We start from the raw sequence: 22,532 nt of genomic DNA, 5'->3' as shown, positions 1-22,532 counted from the left end.
CATTATTTATATTACTATTAATTTTAAATTAATATTATTTATAATTATTAATATTAAAGTATTTATTATTAGTTATATTAAAATTTTAAAAATAATAAGTGTTTATATATTAATTATAGTAATATAATCAAATAATGTAATATTATTAATATTATTATTTTTAAAATATTAATTATTATAATACGATTGAATAATTTATTATTTATTTATGTTTTTAATATAATAAAAATAAAAATATAATATAAATTATTGAATAATAAATAATAAATTTATTAATTTTTATTAATAATTATAATGTAAAAATAAAAGAAAATAGGAATTAATATTATATAATGTTATATTAAATTAAAAATTTATATTTATTTATTATTAAAATAAAGTTAAAAAAAATTAATGCTTTATGAGCCAATTCCTACAACCAAACATGAGGTTATATTGCTAATGCAATGCAATCTCATGCTATGAGGGGTGCCGAACAACCCCTAATTGAACAAACAATGATAAAAATATTAATACACCATATAGTGTATACAAGGATTTCATATTTAAAAAGATATACGCATTTACATTGGTGCGTGTGTGACTAATTCAAATTTATTCATATTTCATAGAAAAAAGAAAATCCCACCTAAGAATTAGCTCCAACATCAAACTAATTAAAGTAAATTAATTAATTAAGATGCGAAAAAAGAAAGAATATTAATTTATTAGCAATTTTTGTCATGTGATCATGCTGTATATATTAAATTAAACATAATTAAATCAATGCATGCACCTCATCGAAGGCTTGGCTAGCTAGTTGGTGCTCAACCTTCCACTTGTTATATATATAAAATAATGCTAATTAGTAACTTTCATTTGGGTAAAGATGAAAATAATTAATTAGATCAAATTATTTTTGGAGAATATTTTTTATTGATGTCATTCAAACTTTTTAAATTATGTAAAGAGATAAAAAGATAGTTTAATAACTTAACAACTTAATGAATGAAAAATTTCATTAAGTTGAAAAAAAAGTAAATTTAATGATTTAACTAATTGCAATTGAGTCAATTAAGTTATTAAGTTAAAAAAAACCAACACCCCTTAGTCTTAGTTAGTTAATTGGTCGGGATGACCTTGTTTCTCAAAACATTCATGATTTAAACAACGTTGTTAGAATATTTCAGAATTTCGATTGTTTTTAACTTTCTTGGTATTTTTTTATTTTAATTAGTACGGTTTTAATTTTCTGAAGTTGATTTATCCTATTATAAATAGGGAGGTCTTTTCATTATTTTTAAAACTTTTAATTAATAAAAATCTCTCTTTTATAATTTCCTTTAAATTATTTATCAAAATCTCTCTTGTACAGTTGTTTGAATTAGAGCTTTATCTAATATCGCTGTAAAACATCATTAAAATCTCATTTGAGTCGTTTGGATTAAAATTAAATCTTCAATTAAAGATTAAAGTGTAACTTAATAGCATTAGCTTAGTCCAGTCCTAGAATAATATGGCTATCCACATCTATCCCCATCAAATCCATCACAAAAACTAAAAATAAAAAAATCCCAAAATTGCAAAACCTTAGCCGCCAGCCACCATCACTATTCACTGTCATCACTCAAGTCGCCATTGTCACCGGATCAAGATTCTCTCCTGATCTGATCATGTCCTGAGCACATAACTCAATTAATGATTGATTGTTAATAATTAAAAAAAAATAAAAGAAGTTAAATTTTACCCATACACTATCATTAAAAGACACATGGTAAAAGATCTTTAAAAGTTCAGTAGTGCTCAGATCGGGAGAGGATCATATTCCATCGCCACCAGCCATCATCGCCATTCAAAACCACCATCAAACTCTTCGAAAAGCAATGACCAAAACCACAGATCACATTTGGATTTTTGCCTCCATAAACCGATACACTAACAACCCAAAACCCTGAGTTCCACCACTTGCCCCACCATTAAATCCAACCGCCTTCTCCGACGATTGTCACTTCTATTACGATCCGTAGCGATCGCCCTACCTGACTGTTTATTGTTCTTAACCACCACTAGAACCACTGCATAAGTAAGCCCCAAACCTATAATTTTCATCACTTCAATCCACCTTCATCGCCGCAAATCCTCCCTCGTCGTTGTCATCATTGACTTTCTTACCACCATATCTAGTAGATTCAATTATCATCGTTCTGAATCACAATCATTGACCTATAGTGACACTAAACCTGAAAGTTAAGCTTTATTTATAGTTTTACCATTGGTTGTATTTTTTAGTTGAGGGATAAAAAAATTATAGAATATCAAAGGTTATATTGTCTTTTTGAATTATAAGATATCCCTTATTTTGATGGTAATCCCGACGATATTTTTTTACTGAATTTGCATGATGGAAGATTTTCATTAAATTTTCTCATCGAAATTTGCCATCTCTCATGCATCATTCAAGTGGACATGTGATGTTTTAGGTTGGTGGGAGCAATTACAGTATAAGATTCGACAAGGACAAGATGAAATGAAGGAATTGTTTGATATCATGAGGTCGAACCATCTCTTTTTATACCAGTAAATGCAAAAGATAATGATCATGATGAGATTGTTGATTGATTTTAGATTTTTAAAAAAGAGGTATAACATCCTTACTCTTGATTTGAGCATTGAGCCTAATAATATGATTGAGTTTGTGTGGCTAAATCAAGTCAAAGAGATCCCAGCAATGACTAATATGATTACGCTTATCCACGTTGAAGACAATAAGGTTATTCTTGAACAAGATTGGGCTGTAAAGATAAAGTTAACTAACGAAAATATTGAGTGAGATTTAGCAAAAGACTTAGAGACTTGGACGTGATTCATTAGACTTCACCTTTTCACAGAGTGAGAAGCAAGATTAAAAAGAAGACAATGCATAGAGTTATGAGCTTTAAGAAAGATTGATGACAAAGGCTACAAATTCAAGTCCTAAGATGTATTACTTCTTCACTTTGAGTTTCATTCTCTAAATAAACTGGAGGATGAGCTTTTGTTAAGAGGGAGTGAATAAATTAGGACATTATTAAAATACTTTAAAATTTTAAGTGATTGTGAACTTCTTTTTTATATTTTTCATTTTAATTAGTGTCTTATCGGTATGTGTTTTGGTATTTTATTTACAATTTAATTGTTATTTAATTTCTCTATTTGAGTTAACATAAGGTAGTAAATTTACTCTATTATAAATAGGAAGGTTTTATCATTATTTTAATAAGCTTTTGATTAATAAATTCTTCAGGATTATCTATCAAAATCTCTTTTGTATAATTATTTAAATTAGAGTGTCATTCAACCTTACTGTAAAGCATTATCAAAATCTTATAGATTCATTTGAATTACAATGAGATTTAATTATGTTTAGATTAAAGTATAAGTTAATTGCGTTATCCTTTCTATCTGCTTTCTATATCCACTTGGTCAATTCGTATCATTGTTGTTCTTGCATTACTATATACGCACTACTGACTATTACATTTACAAATGAGTTAATAATATCTTCTGCACGCCTCTTTGTCTCTCTATCCCATTTACAATTGAATCGCAATTTTCGAGCTCATGATTTACACATTACAAGATAGTTTGCTGTTGGCAATGAATTTTTTCAAAAAAACTAATCGTGAAAACGCCATAACATAATTCATGATGCATGGGGCGGCAGGAGGACCACATTGATTCACTTAAAAATGAAAAATAAAAGCCAAAGCACAACAGATAAAAAGAAATGGTAAAATATTAATAAAAACGAAGACCACATCCTTTCTTTGCTTTTACTTCTCTCTAACTGTACTATAATTGCTTTGATGCATGTCTTTGAACAATTTCCATAAATTTGAAAAGTTACTCTCCTCAACTGCATGCGTGTATACACACACACACACACACACACACACACACTTACACTTTAATTTGAATATAGAAATAATGCACCTAGGTCTAGGTGATTTCCAAGCTGTGTACTTGATAAATTTTGGATTATACTATAAGTATAATCCAAAATTTTTCTGTAATCCTCGAGTTGTAATATATATATATTTATGTAGATAGTAACATTAATAAAAAAAAGAAAAAGGCAAAAAGTCCAGGTGATACAAAAATTTAAGAATTAATTAATAACATACATGGAATAATATATATAAATATATATGTTATATATATCATCAATTGGTGTAAATTAATCAAGATTAGTGTACAAAAATATAATCAGTTCCTCTCTCTAGCTAGTGGCTCTTTCCTTGGTGCCGGATGCATAATCGAAACTATAAGGGGACATGACATTGATGCTGCAAATGGACTGACGATGAACTTAATTGTATGAAATATTCCTGGCTAGCTATGACACCTGCCAGCTCTTGTAATCTTCAGTCTTTTCACGGTGGTCAAGAACATCCTATGCACATAATTAATTAAACACAAAGAAGAAATGAAATCTGTAAGTTATAATTGTTGGGGGGTGTATAAATGAAGATCAACTAATAAAAAAGCCAACTAGCTAGCTAATTATAATTAACACAGAAATTGTTAAATTCGTTAAGACTTATATGGATGAATCATATATTATAATGATGATGATGATGTGATCTTTCTCCCAAGGTACATCTCCAACCATCATCAAATCTCCTTCTTTGTCTTGATATGTTAACACATATTGGTAGTCCTTAGAAGAACTATGAACAACACGACCATGATCATCACTATCGTCAGGGCTTGTACATTCATGATCAGCATATATAATTACACATATATCACTTAAATTGGATTCGAAGAGACGCAAATTAAATGAAAGTAAAATTTAACACCTGCGCAGGCACACATATAAATATGAAAGTTAATGCACAAAAGTGCTGGCCGTAGTAAGACTTACAGAGAATATTGGTGTTTTTAATTGTAAACATATGACTGAGTGTTGTAACGAGAGCATTATAACCATGATGTGCAAACAGATCCAGCTTTCTACCTATTGGAATCCCCTCCATATACACCTTTACAAATAAAGAACCATATTGCTGGGAATGAAGATGATGACCATCATTTTCATCTGCTTTCTCTGCAAGCTTATTAAGTGTGCTTCTCAACAGTGGTTTGATCGGCGGCCAGTCCAACCGTTGACGTTGCCCCCTATATATAATAATTTGTTCATGTATTTGATTATTTTATTTATATACAGAATAAAGAGTTATGTATATGTATGCATGTACAAATTAATTAATTGAAGTACAGACCTTATTGTTCGGTAACTTGTAGTAGTGGAAATAGTAACGCCAATAATATTATTATTGTTGGAGGTGGGTGGAGATAGTGACGGTGAGAGTGAGATGCTGAGACCTAAATTTAGATCGGTGCAGGTGCTCATCAAATCTCTTCTTTTGTTGTGGTTTGAAACAGCTGCTGCCAGAGAAGATGAAGAAGATGGGTGATGAAGAAAAGATCATAGAAGGTGGGTGGCTGCTGCTACTGCTGTCTATTGAAGATGAACATGACTGGCTTAATAATCTTACTTCATCTTTTACCATTTCATTTAATTAAATTATATATATTGTAGCAGCCAACGAAATACTTGAAGACGATCAATCTAAGCAAGCTTACTAAGAGTGAGAAAGCCGCAACCTGAGCTGACCCAAGTTTAATAATTAGATGGGATATATATTCAATTCAATATTCACCAAAATTTAAAACAAAAAAAATGAGAAGAGGATTGCAAGCAGCGATAAGCAACAAGCAAGCAAAGTGATGCAAATGCATTTATTTAAAATTCAACAGCAGACGGAAATCCCTCCCCTCCTTCAGTTTTATTTGTCCATGGAGTGGTCGACATGTCCACGCGGCTTTAATTTTACTAACCTGGCATGGCCTGGCCTTTCTCATTTCTTTATTAATTTTCGTTCATTTCATTGACCAGCTCCCTCTTTATGACTAATTGCATGACAAGATGATTTTATGAATATTTTAAATAAATCAACCAATATATATATATATTTCTCAGGTGTGGCCGTTCTCATTTTCTTTTCTTACAAATACTTTATTAAGGCATATGATTTAATAGTGTGCGTGTTCATATATATATAAAAAAAGGTATCCGCACTTGAGAATGACTTTATATAGTTAACCTTTGACTCGTTTTTTAAAAATTTCTAAATAATATATCTCTAGCCTGGCCAGAGATTGCCTTCAAATTAAAAGCACTAATCCTGCTAAAACTCAATTAGGGGCAGGCACACTATTGGACAATATTGGATTTCTAATGGGTTTTTCAAGGTTATATCTTGTCCATCAGTTCATTCTACAAGGCATTTGCTTATGGGTCAAATACCCCGCAAGTAAGGGTAGGTATTTCCCGGTTTCAATTTGGTTCGGGATTAGAACTGAACTGAACTGAAACCGATTAGTTCTGAGGGATTCAAACTAAATACAAACTAAATTTTAGAACCGTTCAGTTCGATTTGGTTTGGTTCGTACATTTTCTTGAATTTTGCAGTTTTAACCCAATCTTAGTACATTTTACAGCTTTCACCTAATTTACTGAATTTTACAGTTTACACCTACACTAATTACCAACTATTGAACTACACACTACACACATAGTAACACTAGATATAAATAAACAAATACAAAGTCTTCAAGTCAAAAGCAAAACAATAAAGTCCCAATACGAAATAGTCACAATTCATAAACACACTTAAATTTAAAATATATTACAAATTATAAGTCCATAACAAAAAAAAGAAAACACAGCAAGTCCGCGATACTACATCAACATCCGATAAAACTCCACCATAACACAAGGCAAAACTACATCCACCATCCATATCACCTACATCAAAATTCAAAGTGAGACAAAGCACTCAATAATTAAACTAAATAAAATAAAGTGATATTTAACAATTAACAAATAAATATATATCAATTTCATTACCTAAAAATAGTTTATGATCAACTGCAGTTTTCATGTTGACCTACCAAGTTTGTCGACTGTTGTTGATTTGCGAAGTTCTACATAAAAAAAGGACAAATTGAACAAGGTTAATATTACTTAAAGATAAAGTTAAATCAAAATTAAACAAATTGTATAAGGTTGATGATACTTAAAAAGTAATTTAAAATTATACAAAATATACATTCCGTAAGTTGATCCATAAAGTCATTGTCTTCAACTAATTTATTTAAGTCTGCTATTGTATCCACAAAAATAGAAGTTCGCAACCAATTCTGTAATAGTATCAACGCTTCAACAATGTTTGGAGTCAAAGAGCTTCTATATTGATCTAATATACGACCTCTAGTACTAAAGGCGAACTTAGAGGTAACAGTAGACACCGGAATAGCAAGAACATCCCTTGTCATACTTGACAAGATTAGATAATTGGCACTATTCACTCTCCACCATAACAAAATATCAAATTTAATGCCCAAATTACTTTTTTTAATTTTTCCAATCTTCTCCATTAAGTAAAAATCCAACTCATTTGACAACTCTAGGCTGCCTTCACTAATCGCAACTGCTTCACTGAATTTGAAGAAAGGATCCTCAATAATAACATCATCATCATCATCACCCAAATCCCAAAAATTCGAACCACTTCCACTTCCAATAGCTAAATTTTGGCTTTCGCTTGCACTTCCACTTGGACTCCCCATTCCACCTGGTTTATACTGTGCATTATAAGACTCATAGAGCTTAATCAACAAATCCTTGACTATTTCCTTCATCTCAACACATTTGCCATATCTTTGCTATATAATTTCTCAAAGTAATGTGTTGCGAATTTCATTTTTTCATGTGGATCAAGTACATAAGCAACAATCAAACTCTTATTTATGTTCAAACAACCATCCCAATACTTGTAAAAAATTTTCTTTATTTTAATTGCCATCAAACCCAAAAGACTATCATTACTAGCGGACAATGATTCCAAAGATTGTTCAATTTGACATATCAAATTGTAACAAATATTCAATGTCATGGAAGAGAAAAAAAGCAACGTTAATAAAGCTAAAGTAAACTTCATATTATATATTAAAATTAAAAAATGTAACAAAGATTTGATGAATGATCATTAACAGTCACAGTAAACACTTGCTTGATACCCTAATCAATTAAACATTTTTCAAGTCGCTTACCAATTGTCCCCAATGAATGATCATTAAAAGTATTAAAACTGATAATCTTTCTATACAAATTCCAATCTATGTCAATAAAGTAAGCTGTGATGACCATGCAACTAGCAGTTATAATAGAAGTCCAAATATTAGTGTTCGAAGATACTCTTTACTTATTCCTAGCCAATAAACTTTTCAACTTAACATTTTCCTCTAAATACATTTTAAAAGTATCCCTAGTAATGGTTCTTTGTGATGGGAGAAGATATCTCGGAGCCGCTACACTGCAAAAATGCCTAAAACCCAGATTCTCCACAACAGAAAAAAGGCAATTCATCAAGAACAATCATTTTTACGGTTGCTCGTTTGTAAGCTTCTTGACTAATCTTGCTACAACTTCATCACTACCAACATCTTGAGTCAAAGGTATTTGGTCTTTCTAAAAGTCCTTGTACTTTTTACATCTTTCTTGGTTATGAGTCCTCAAAGTGTTAGTCCCCTACCTGACCATCCCACATTCAAATTCTTGACCACAGTAGTTGCATTTGCACTTTGTACATTATCTGGAAGTCTAGTAAAATGTTGCCACACTGTTGATCTTGGAGCCATTTTTTTCTTTGGTAGTGGCGGTTTGGATGACGATGACTTTTTCCACTTGTTTTCATTGGTGACAATTGTTGCCGAATCATTTTCATTATCATTAACTTGAACTTCAACTTCATGCTCAAAATCATCGGCTACACGCTCAAGGTTGTCTTGAACTCTTGAATAATTAGAAATCTAAAATAAATAAAATAAAAAGAAATAAGCAATCTTGATTTATTTAATAATTTGATTTACTCTCAATGAAAAAATTTTGAACAATGACTTTAATTTACTTCACAATTATGCCCACTAATTATAAATTTATTCTTGATTTTTTTTCCATACTGCAATATTTGTTTACAATTGCATGAATATGGCAATTTAAATTCAACTAGTTAAAATGAGATATTTAATTAACTTCTATCACCAAACAATATATACTTTCAAATGTTTGTTTTTCTTCTCATCCATTTTCAAACTAAACAGAACATCAACAAATCTCTATATTGAAATTCCGAAAGCAATGAAGGGTGTTGATGATTTAATGTTTACATATCAATATTCTCACAATATACAGTTATACATTTGTTTCACTTACGGTGGCCATATCGAATTAGCCATTACATTTGCTCAACACAATATTTAAGGGGCAATTCCAATAACCAATATACACTAACACTAGCACAAATTTAACCCCTCATAAGGTTCAATTTAAACAGAAACAAAACAAACAAAAAGGCCACAACATAACAAAAAAAAAAAAAAAACACTTGCAGTAGTAAAGACTAAAGACGACGGGTTGATATCAGGAGGTTTAGACCAACGAGAGGGAGATCATGAGGTGTGAGTGATGAGAGAAGATGATCGACAATTAACCATGAGGTGTGAAGACTGAAGATGATGGTTGAAGGGTTGACGGCTTGACGAGCGGCGATCTTGAGGCGTGACTCTGAGAGATTGAGTTCATGACGACATCACCGCACTTGATGGGTTGTGCTGCCACTAAACCGTGAGGTGAGGGAGAGACTGCGACAACGAGAGATAGATGGGGCGATAGAGATACCAAAAGGTGAAAGCTCAGAAAGATGATAACTGGATTTTGGATTTTAGATTTAGGGTTACGAAATTAAGGTTTGAAAAAAGGGATATAGAATTTAGGTTTTTATATTTTAAATAAGAATAGATTTAAATAATTGGACCGAATCGTTTGGTTTTTTAGTTCGGTTCGGTTTTGAACCGATCTGAAGGCAAACTGATCGGTTCTTATACTTTCAAACCATTCGGTTTTTAGCCTTAGAAGTGAACCGTTTGCCCAACCCTATGCACAAGTGAGTTTGGCTGAGTCCATATATATTAGGCCTCATTTATATATTTCTATGCCTTTTAAATCACAACCCACAGCTCATAGTAGTAACCTTATACAGTGGATTGGGTCCACTATAAACACATACGTTATAGCTTTGACTGGGCATTTGAGCCTAGTGACAATATTTAGATAGCAACAATTAATAAAACAAACCAAATCTTAATAATTTCCTTGATTTTAATTTCCATATTTATATTATATATTCAATTATTAGTTATGCCAATTTACTGTGCATAGGTATATTAATCACAATAGCCATTTCTTAGCTAACTTATCATACGGCCATGAATATATTTCCAAAATCCAAAATGATAATTTCAGATTCAAAAGTAATTAGATGGTGATTGATGGTGGATTTGTACGCACAAGAGAGACCGTAGCTAGTTAGCGAGTTGTTAGTTAATTAATTGATTAATTAATTAAATTAAATTGTCTGCTCGAGTGAGCTCATGAACGAACCTATTACAGCAGTCAGACAAAGTTGGTTGTCTAGCCATAAGAGGAACACAAGGAATACTTCTATGTCCAATTATATCATCATACTTAGTGTGAAAATTGATGCACATCCAATTCGTACCAAATTGTTTCAATATGGTAAACTCATTACAACAATCTCTTTATAAACCAACAAAACCAACCACCTGCTTTTTAATGTGGAACATCTCATCAAACTAAATCAATTTTGTTTATTATATAATTAGGTCCGATGAATTGCACTGATCTTTCTTATTTTCTTTTCAAGGAAAACATATCTAACCTCCATTTTACTCCCATTAATTTCTGCTCCAATGCAGTAATGAATTATTTCATTCTTCTGCAAGCCCCATGTGTTTCCTTTATATCATTGGATATTTGGTTGGTAAAACAGTTGCATGTCACTTAATTACTCTTTTATGTAATTATTAGTTAATAATTCCAATCCCTTTCATTCTTAAGAAAAATATGAAATATGTGTTATTTAATTACTGCTTAATTTTAGTTTATTACTTTTGTAATAGGTAAAATGGATGGATTGAATTTGAAAGTGATTATATTTATATATCGAAGTTACATCCATTATATAGTTAGCTTTGGACTTGAAAGTTACATTGAAGTTAATGATATCAATCATCACTTCCATTCATGCATATTCAGAGCTTTAAAACAATCATATAATAAATTTTAATTAACGATGTTAAAGCTAATTTTAGACACTTCAGTAAATTAACTTCAAGGGCACAGATCAAGCATAGAGAAAGGCTAGCAAAAACCAAACAAAATAAAATTGACAGTCAAGCTCGGTAGTCTACATATTTTTTGACTTTTGGGGGGGGGGGTGGAGAGGGTGGGATGTTATTGCTAGAAGATGAGGAAGCTAGGAGTGGAGACAAAAAAGCAATTGTTATTAAAGTTGAATCTCCGCTTTTCAAAGTAGAGAAGTTCATATTCTTTTGCTCTAGATAGAATTTCCATCTTTTGCTTCTCTCAATTGTAGTTAAAATATTCTTAGCCTAATTATCAAATTTAAGTTTGGAGATGATGCATATCTCAACTTAATGTTTCTTTTGGTATTGCACTAATGTGAATTTTATATTTTAAGCAAAAGGTGCTATGAAATAGTAGTTCTAAATTATAAAAGTTGGTGATGACTAGTTATCAAAATATAGTAAGCATCTCTGCTTGTGATTAGATCAGCCTAATTGATCGAAGACCTAGGTTTAACCTCTAATTCTTCTTCATCTTTTTTTTTAATGGAAGACCACCATGATAATATAGATAATAAGATGGCACAAAAAAAAAGGATATATAAATCAAAACCTCTAAATTCAAGAGAAATACAAGAAAGTATAAAAGTGCCCCAAAGAACAATAATAAAAAATGAACTAAAAAGGAGTAAAAGAAAAGAAAAGATATAACATAATATGAGGGATCTCATACCCATCTAGATGAATGATACTAGACAAAATAATAGGCAGACTCGAGGACCCAAGAAATGTTGGTGAATCCTTTGAGTACAAGCTCAATTGGTCATGAAATTAGTTGTAGAAGTAGCCTTGCGAAAAAATACTTGACCACGACAGAGGAAGAAGAAGACATAGCACAACTCAACCAAAAAGATAAACATAATCCCACTGCACAGAGCCATGAGAAGTAATATAAGAAATCACAGTAGCTGAATCAGACTCCACATTAAGGACAAAATAACCAGTTAGCAAGCTTCAAATCCTCACTAACAGCCATCAACTTAGCATAAAGAATTGATGGGTGCTGAAGAAAATAACCAAAATCATGCAAAATACCACCAACAGTAAACAGTCCAGGGTCACCCTAAGAGGACCCATCCACCGTAAACTTCACCACCCCATGTGCAACCACGAGACTCATCTAATCGGCCTCCGAATTGACTTTAACCTCTAATTGATGAACAAGAAGCTCAAAAACACAATCTAATGAAATTAGTACTCAAAGTCACAAATTAAGATCAAAACCATAAAATTGAAAATAATCATGCAAGATTTTGAAGTTCGGCCAAATGATCTACTTCCTCATGAGAACTGAGCATGAGTTAGGTTATCATTTAATTTTAAACCACTAATAGAAAATTGTCTTTTTATTTTTTGAATTTACATACTAATTTGCTTTGGTAAATTTTTACCAAATACTTTATTAACACTTTTACGATCTTCATCCAATCAACAGACACAGAAGGAGAGTAAGCAATGGTTAAAAAACAAAACTATTGCCAACTTCGAACTAGGCTTTTGATTTTGGGCCATATTAATGTTTCATAGGTATTGAATTAGTAATTGACCTTTATATTTAGTGGTGTTAGGGGTGTTCATAATTCAACTCGATTCGCTTAATCCATTTGATCTGTAAAAATCCGATCTATGGATTGATGGATTAGATTTGATTGAAAATTTAAAAATTTGTAGCCAGTGGATTGGATATACATTTACTCCTATAAATCTGCAAAAATCAGTGAATCCACAAAAAAATAAAAATATTTATTTAATTAAAAAATAAAGCTTGTAAATATGGCATTACCACTTACTAATGAATAAATAAGGTAAAATATAAGTACATTGACAGCATATTATATCAGGATCAGAGAGTGATTTGTTCAAGGTGGAGAATTGTTGTGATGTGAAGCAAATCTGTTTGTGAAAACGTCAGCTGATGCTGCGTTTTGGAAAGTCAAACTCGTATCTCCTGGAACGACATGTATGAAGGTCGTTTTGGTTAAGTGATGCACGAGAGTTTCACGTGCATGGATAAGTTGCGTTCTTGGTTCGTTAGAATCAGTTAACTCACATGACTGTCACGTGGTTTTCTGGGTTGGTTGCTGATTCGTTAACAAGCTGTTATATACAGCTGATTCTGGCAACAGAGAGCAAGGAGAGAGAGCTATTGTGAGTTGAGAAGATTAAAAACAAAAGGCTTCTTGAGAGACTCTGTAACAAGCTTGATAAACTCTCTGTAACTCCTTTAAACAATCAATACAATTGGGTTCTGTTTCTCCCGTGGATGTAAGCTAGACTGAAGCTAGCTGAACCACGTTAATTCTTGTCCTTTTCTTTAATTCTTTCAGTTCTAATAATCTGTGTGTATTCTACTGGATTGATTCTTGGTGCATCTTGTTTGTTTGGGTGTGATCTTGGGAAGTGTTTTGAGTTGATTGGGATAGTTAGTCACTCTTAAACACTACATTAAATAATCAAATATTTAAATTATAGGTTCTTAAATAGTTAATTTTCATAATTTTAGTTAATTTTTATGTATTGATCTAAACAAATGTGATCTTTTCTTTTCGGAGTGTTATATTTGAAACTTTGAATATATCATTATAACTTTATTTAAACATTTAATTTATCTAAATCTTATTCAGTTTTGAATTTGATTGGTAATAAAATTATTTTATATTATATTTTTTATTTAATTAGTTCATGGATTGGAGAGAATTAAAAAATTTTAATTCGTAAACCAATTCACAAAATGATATATTGGATATGAATTGGGTCAAATCCGCATTCGATTCGCAGGCTTATGGATTAGATTTGAATTAAATTTCACTGATCCGTGAACTGAATTGAATTAAAAATTTATAATTTATAAAATTGTGAATCGTATATGGATTGATATCCAATCCAGAAAATTCAATTATCAAACATCCGTAAGCGGTGTGCCTAACGTGATAAAGAGATTGCTTCTCTGCCACTTCTGAGTGTCAGCGGCAAAAGAACAAATATGTTAGACCCTTAGTTACATCTATTCTACGATCAGTATTTGTTTTTGAACAGTGTCATTCATAATAACGAATACTTCTCTATGAGCCTAAGCTGATTGAAATTTTTGTTCATAATCATAGTACTCCTTAATTATAATATAAATGGAGAGATACTGGTTGTTAAATGTTCATTGAATCCGTTCCTCCTTAATTTCTTTTCTAACTCATTTGATATATTTGTAATTACCATAAAATATTAATTGGAATTTTTTTAACGTAACTTACAATTGGATTGAATGGATGGAAGGATGATTGATTAAATTTTTGGAAAATAATGAACGAATAGGTATCTAAATAATAAGTCAGAAAAATAAAAAAGGATAAAAAATTAGTCTAGCTGCGAATGTGTACTTATGTTTCCTAGAAAAAGAAGAGGGGACAAAAGATGGACAGAGGGTTTGAAACTTGCAATTTAGAAAAGGGGAGTGTCGTACATAGAAAAAGGATTAGGAGGCTGGGGTTTGATGGAATCAATTTTTTTGTTAGATTTTTTGAACTAAATATGTAAGGGCATTAATAAAGTGAAGACACGAAACAATTTTAAGAGACATGTAATCTATAAAATTTTCTATACATTATCTAACTGCTTGCGCGCGTGCACACACACACACACCATGAGTATGTATAGACATGTCCGAAAACAACAAAAATTTCTGTCATCTCATTTATGAACTGGCCTAAATTTTATTAATAATTTTAGTACAAAACATTCATTAAGTTATTGCTTAGTAATATAGATTGATGTATACTAGTTTTAAGTGGTTTTTTTTAAAAAAAGAAATATAGATATAGTTGATGAAATTAATTAAAAGACGAGAAAGCTTGATGGGGAAGAAAGTTTTACCTTGGGTAGTGGGTACAAGCCACAAAAGTAAAGAAAAGGTTGTTCACTTGTTCCCCATCCTCCCAATGTTGCTTTCCCTTAGGCATCTTTCTCTTACTTCAATGACTTTTTTGATTGTGTATATGTGCACTTTGTGTACATCTCAAGTATATCTTTATATCTCTTCTTCTTCTGTTTACTGCTTTATACCCAAACTAAAGCTAGCTAGCTAGTAGCTACAAAAGAGCAAATATTCAAAGAGAATAACAAGATCGTGGCCATGTCAAAAGAAATTAAGTCGGGCCTCGTGCGAGGTGCCACCTCCCATTATATAGCCTCTAAACATTGTTCCAAATGGACCCAATCTTTTTCTACCTTCTTACATATGTATTTTTTTATGAATTACAAAACCATCATAGATTATTTTTATTGTTATACATCCATATTTTAAGAGATATATATACAATCTACTAACATTTGAGAGATGTACTTACTCTAAACATTGTTCCAAATGGACTCAATCTTTTTCCACCTTCTTACATATGTATTTTTTTATGAATTACAAAACCATCATAGATTATTTTTATTGTTATGCATCCATATTTTTTAAGATATATATAATCTACTAACATTTGAGAAATGTACTTACTCGATCATGCTATATTATGCGAAAGAGTTGTCTGCCTAGCTTTACCCACATTTATGGATAGGGAGTAAAAATCTTGGAGACTCGAATCTATTAAGTGGCTTCTACTTCATTTCATATTATTACTAGTTACTAGTGAGGTATCATTTCCATTTCAATATTTATTAATTCAATAAACGAAAGCTTTAAAGAATGATAAAAAAAGACAAATTTCACTTTTATTAATTAATCAGTTCAACTTATATAAAGATTGAAAATATGAAATAGGAAATGTCACAATTATGATAACTAAGAATTTAATTAATCTTAATGTTGATTGAAAGTCAATTTTTGTGTCAATTAATCTGAATATTAATTGATAATTTAATCTTTGAATTGAATAACAAATATTGAGATAACCATGTGTCCTTTATGATTAATCATTAGGTGAGATTATTTGCACTGTAAAAGTTACTTTGAGCACTTATATCTTTATAAAAACAAATATTATAAAAATATCCACACTATAAATTACTAGGACAATTTATTACGAGCAACTATAACATTACTACTTGGAACGTTTCCTTAACACATTCAATAACCGTTCAATTTTTCTTACCTTTGAATCCTAAAAGTGCTCGACCCAAAATTTTAAACAATTATTCATAGAGGAGCAACTGAATATGTCCAGAGATTTTAACAATTCCTTTGAATATTGTTGGGTATTTCCAACTGTTGGTATTAATAGTCAACAATAACTCTTCTGGCTTAAACTTTAATTAAATCATCAGAGACTGTGGATTTCATTTCACACAATCTCTCTGAATTTCTATCTAAGAGTTGAGCTAGACATTTTTTTTTCAAAAAATTAGTTAATACCGTACAATGGTTAAGGCAAGTAAATTGGTTTTCTTTTATAATGTAATAATCTATTATTTAATCAGATGAGTTTTAATTAAAAAAAGTGTTTGGAGTTACTAAAAATAATTAATTTAAAAAGTTTAAGTAACTTTTTTTGTAGTATTTTAAAGAGTATACAAAGTAAAATATTCTACATTTTAAATTTACTAGATGAGTGTATAAGTTCAGAGTAGTTTTTAGAGTATAAATAATCTCACTCTTAATTATCTTCGTCATCATCTTTACTTAGATTTTTGTTAATAAAGTCTTTGGTTCTCTAACCACTGCTACAAGAAGAGACACTTCATTTTTTTTCTTCACTTTATTCTCTTGTGTAATAAACATATATACAGTTCTTCTCCAGTGAGGATAAAAAAAAAACACATATTTTAATATATTAGAGACTGTATTGTTTGTCTGTTAATGACATTCTCACTTTTTTAAAATGAGGATGTCCTCATTAGAGAATTATTATTATTATTATTATTATTATATGATTATTTTCAAGTGCAGATGCCTTAATTTTTTAATACATACACGCTGTTAAGCCGTGCACCTTAATAGAGTTAATTTTTAATTTTTATAACCTTAAAATTGACTCTATTAAACCACATAATTTAATAGTGTGTTCGCATGATAAAAATAAGCGCGTCCCCACTAGAAAAAGATTATATATGTGTGTGTAATGGAATAAAATTAGATAATTATTGGACCGGGCCTAACGTATTGATAAGAGAAGTAAAGTTTTAGGCCCTCTAATCAATGGCCCAACTCGTGCAGATGGCAGAAAATGACAGCTTTCTGAGAGATGAGGATTAGACCTGGCAAAACGGGTCATTGGATTGTATTCGTGTCGTGTCAGCTTCGTATCGTGTCAAATTTAGGTCGACCCAAACCCGACACGGAAAAATAATCGGGTTATCCAATAACCCGCTTATTATCTATATATTGAACAAAAGTTACATCAAATATTTGCACACTATCATACATACGTATGTACATACATACATAATTTATCGATATTATAAAATATACATATCTACTAATATATTACACATTTACACTATTAAGGTTTTAATTATATATATATATAATATTATATTATATATCAATATTATAAAATATACATGTCTACCAATTTTTACACATTTATACTATTAAACCTCTAAATGTATTTAAAATTTTATAAATAAAATACTGTGATTATATTCACCCTTTTTAAAAAAAAATCATCTCTAATATTTGAGTTTTAATAATAAGAATATGTAAATTATTTTAAAATAGAAAATATAATCGGGTTATTGATTGGGTAAATAGATTAAGAATTTTAACCCTAACCCGACATAGAAAAAAATTGTGTTGACCCGGACCCGACTCATTTAATAATCGTGTTAAATTTGATGACCCATACCCATTTATTTATGTCGTGTTCGTGTCGGGTAATTGAGTCGTGTCAAATTTTGCCAGCTCTAATGAGGATAATGGACTGGGACAAGTTACTAGAATTAGTTTTCACTTTTTGTTTCTTATTTATTTTCATGCTTATAATAATAATTAAGTTGGTTTTGTTAGCTTAATCTAGTTTTATTTCGTTTGTAAGCTTGATCTGTATAATAAAATCATCAGCATCTCTTTACAAATTTATTTTCAATCCTCTCCGTTACAGCTAAACAAACAAAGCAGTTAAAGCTTAATGTATTAACTAGAAGAAGATTTCATTACAGAACCCGAAAAACTTATCACTCTTAGAAAATAGAAATTATGTCTACAGCTCTACATAAGATTAATGTATTGAATGAGGAGCCTGCTTCAACATCAAAGATAAATTTTACATTATATACATCCAAAAAAAAAATTATATCTGAAACACAAACCAATTCAATACATTGTTGTCATTCAATTGAACATGGACACATTAATTCACTCACCAGAACTAGCCACCAACCAATACAAGAATTGTATGATGGAAACAAAAGGAACAAAAAAAAAAAAAATCAAATCCTCACATTCACATATAACAAGGTGCGTGGACATTACCTCCTATATACTACACCTACTCATCAACGTCGCAAATAAAATGAAAAACCAATTCAAGTTCATCACGACACCTAATAACAACAGTAACATTTTACTTGGCATTTAATTAATATTTTCATCTCCTTTAGCTTCAGACTGGAGGGTTTTCGAGCTCGGAGATTTCCCAACGATAGCTTTCTTCACCTTTCCAAGTGACTGTTTCACCTTTGATAGTAAGTTCCCTGATGATTTTTGTGGAGGTTTAGCCGAAAACTCCTTGGAATTTTTTGTGTCATCACCTTCTTTGGTTGGGGGATCAGCTTTTTTACCATCAACAACAGCTTCTTCCGTACTTTCCAAGTTTGTTTCTGCTTTCTTATTAGTCTCCTCTGCCTTGACATCAACTGTGGCCTCAGCAACATCTCTTTCATTTTCTGCTGAGGGTAAATCCTGTTTCTTTTTTATCACCTCCACATCTCTAGACTCCTGCTCTTCCACTAAAGATTTTTCAGTTACTTGAGCAGCAATACTGGAGGCTCTTTCACTTGCAATTACTGATTCAGTTTTCTCATTCTTCTCTTCAGTCATCACCTGATCCATTTTGACATTTTTTTCTTCCTTCAATTCAGCAATGTCGGTTTCTATCACTGTGGTCCCATCTCTTCTTCTTTCATCATCAATTTTTTCTACGATACCAGACACTGGAGAATCATTTGCCACTTCTTTTAAATCAGCTTGAGCTTCATCATTGGTTGCCGGAGAGATTTCAATAGCCGTAGGCTCCGCACCTGCACTGATATTTTCTTCCTTCTCAGCAGGTTTTGTCCCATGATTATCTTTCTCAAATTTCTCTGCAAACTCTTCAACAATTACTTTAGATGGCCCTTGGGGTTTAGCCTTCATTTCATCAACTATTGCCATTGCCTTAGAATCCGCTGATCGACCAACATCTTCAGTTGATGAAATGGGCTCAACATTTTCAGTTTCTATCTCCTCTTCAACTTGTTCAGTTGCTGTATTGTCCTTTGCTTTATTATCGTCAGTTTCCTCCTTAATATGGTTGTTAACCTTTTCAATTACCTCTTGTACATTTGCATTTGTAGCTGCTGGTTCCTCCTTTTCTAACTTTTCTGCCTCTTCAACAACAGCAGCTGGTTTTTCCTCCGCTGAAGTTTCTGCTGGTTTCACACCTTGTACACTTCCAACTGCTTCAGCTGCTCGCTTTTCCTCTGGTAATTTTTCAACTTCTTCAACTGAGGGTTTATCCTCCTGTGCACTTTCAACTGTTTCAGTTGCTGGTTTTTCCTCTGGTAAAGTTTCAGCTGGTGGTCGCTCCTTTTCAACTGCTTCAACCTCTGGTTCTTCATCTACATTTTTAGCAACTTCAACTGCCTTTTTCTCCTTTTCAGCATTTTCAACAGCCTCAATTAATGGCTTCTCCTCTGGTAAACTTTCAACTGCAGATTTCTCTTCTTGCACAACCGTTCCAACTGGCACTGTCTCCTCCGCGTCTTCTTTCCCCGCTTCAGCTCCTGGTTTCTCCTGTGGTGTTTCTTTAGATGCTTCAATTGCTACCTTCTCCTCTGATAATATTTCCAATGGCTCTTCTGAAACGGTATTATCGACATTATTAACTTCAGCCGGAACATCTGTACAAGGGAAGTTGTCTACTTTTTCAACTTCAGCAAGAACAGGGACTTTTTCTGCTTTAGTGACAGGAATTTCCAACTCTGAAGAGTTATCTTTTCTGGGCGAATTTTTTTTCTCGTCTTCTTTTCCATCATCCTTGGGAGGTTCAACATCCTCTTGTTTGTTTGTTTCAGTTTCTTCAATAGCCTCCTTCTCCATAGGCTGCAACAGCTCCAAGATAATTATGATTTTGAGAAGCAAACATTTTTAACTTAAATGAACAAATTAACATGTTCATTGCACTGAAGATCATTTGCATTAAAATACAAAATAAAAATAAAAAATAAAAAATAAAAAATCAAAGGATAATAGGCTAAGCAAAGAAACTATATATATATATATATATATATATTTGTAGATGAATTTTTCCCACAATTTGAAGCTTATAAATAAAAATCATATATGTGTGTGTGTGTAACCTGTACGGATATCTTTACAATAAGCTCAAGAGAAAACTATTTAGAAAATAAGTGCTCATGCCAATTGATCAGATTCCTATTGTTGTCGTAATGAAATAGTTAATTTTTTAGGAACAACCAGGGAAAAGAAATAGATAAATAAATAAATAAATAAATAAATAAAGCCTTCGAAAAACGGAAGAGAAACAAAACTTGCGGGTCAAGTCAAGTGTATTTCTATATAAAGGAAACAGCAGGGAGTTTATAAAAATCAATTAGCATTTGCTTTGTGCAGCAAGACCTTGAATAATGATCATAGTAAATTTCCAATATAATCTCTTCAATTGATCGCTCTGAGAAACGAAAAATACAGGGCCTGGGCATGGAAAATGGTGTTGCATATGTTATAGATGTGTGTGTGTGTGTGTTATGCAGTTTGAAAATATATACTTGATTTTCCTCTCAACTAAATTAAACTAGTAATTAGAGAAGTGAAATTAAAATGGACTGCAATAGTGCAAACGTAACAAATATCACCAGAAGGAAATCCACCTGCTAAACTTGCCAAGCAGCAATTATGCTATCTAGGACTCGATAACTTTCTTACTAAGAAAATCATTACTGAATACTTTGCCTTAAGTAGTCATATGCATATAAGACTTTGGTAAACATTTACTATGTACGTAAAAACTTATTCGAGGAGCAGCAATTACGTCCCCTCTAAAGTTTGCGTAGGAAACCCCATATTATTCTACAAATAGTTTTGAAGCAAAATCTTTCATTCCCGTGGGATTCAATTATTTTCTAAAAACTAGCTAACAATCACCATTCAAGCAGTAAGGTTATCAGAAACTTATCAACTTTTTAAAATAGTTCAAGATCCTGTATATGGAGACTGTAAATCACTTATCAATTAAGGTTTAAAAGAGTAATCAAAATGATCGATCTTAATTAGGTTCCTCTAATAATCAACAAGAATTCATACATATTCGCTAGTTGTATTCTTATTAGTAATGATAATATACATATAAGAGAATAAAAGTTATGAGAAAACTAACCTCATGATGATCAGCGCTAGCAGTGGGGTGATGATCCGATGATACAACTACAGTCTGATTCGTATCAGAAGAAGCCATGGATAGGGAAATGAAAATGGAATCCAAAGAAAGAAAAAGGTTATAAATAAAAGAGTAATAGTAGTTGCACTGCTTCACTAGTAATGGCTTTCTCTTCTATTAATTTCTTCTGATGATGAGTAAAGATGATGATGATATGATCTGTGTCTGACCCTGACCCAGTGGAGTTAAAAGCAAAAAGGAAAAAAAATGAAAAGAAGAGGGGAGGTAGTCCCACCAAATATAGAAAGGAAACTGGACAGGTGGTCACATGAGCTGGTTTCTGTGGCGATATTGCGTTTCATTTCAATTTGACAACTCATTTCCCTCTTGTTTCATTTAACTAATCCCCTCCTAATGCGTCCTTTTTCTGTCATTCTTTCCTTTTATTATTATGTGTACCATTTATGATTTTATCACTAAGTTAAAAATCAGTTGCACGTGGAATGACCTGCATTATATGAGAAACTCTGCAATACATAAAGGGAAAAATAATCAATTAATTCATCTATAGCATGTGCAGTTAAAATTTATACAGCCACTAATTACATATTAGGTTTTTTAAAGTAAATATATACATATTATAACATCATTTACTTATTGTATAATTAACATAATATTTCAGAGGCA

At 31.4% G+C, this 22,532-nt stretch overlaps 1 protein-coding gene across 1 annotated transcript; it reads right to left on the bottom strand.

The window, feature by feature from the left end:
* Positions 1-18,579: 18,579 nt before the first annotated feature.
* On the bottom strand, positions 18,580-22,084 carry LOC18033495 (neurofilament heavy polypeptide). Its single transcript, XM_006419127.2, has 2 exons — positions 21,846-22,084; positions 18,580-20,551 (listed from the first exon to the last, which is right to left on the bottom strand). Exons 1-2 carry the CDS (start codon positions 21,921-21,923, stop codon positions 18,824-18,826), a joined length of 1,806 nt encoding a protein of 601 aa, XP_006419190.2. The 5' UTR covers positions 21,924-22,084; the 3' UTR covers positions 18,580-18,823.
* Positions 22,085-22,532: the final 448 nt, after the last annotated feature.

Source organism: Citrus clementina, unplaced genomic scaffold (genome assembly GCF_000493195.1).
Source record: "Citrus clementina cultivar Clemenules unplaced genomic scaffold, Citrus_clementina_v1.0 scaffold_9, whole genome shotgun sequence".
In the NCBI taxonomy this organism is placed as follows: domain Eukaryota; kingdom Viridiplantae; phylum Streptophyta; class Magnoliopsida; order Sapindales; family Rutaceae; genus Citrus; species Citrus x clementina.
The sequence above is the reverse complement of the archived record's forward strand: the minus strand, read 5'-3'. Positions and strand labels throughout refer to the sequence as shown.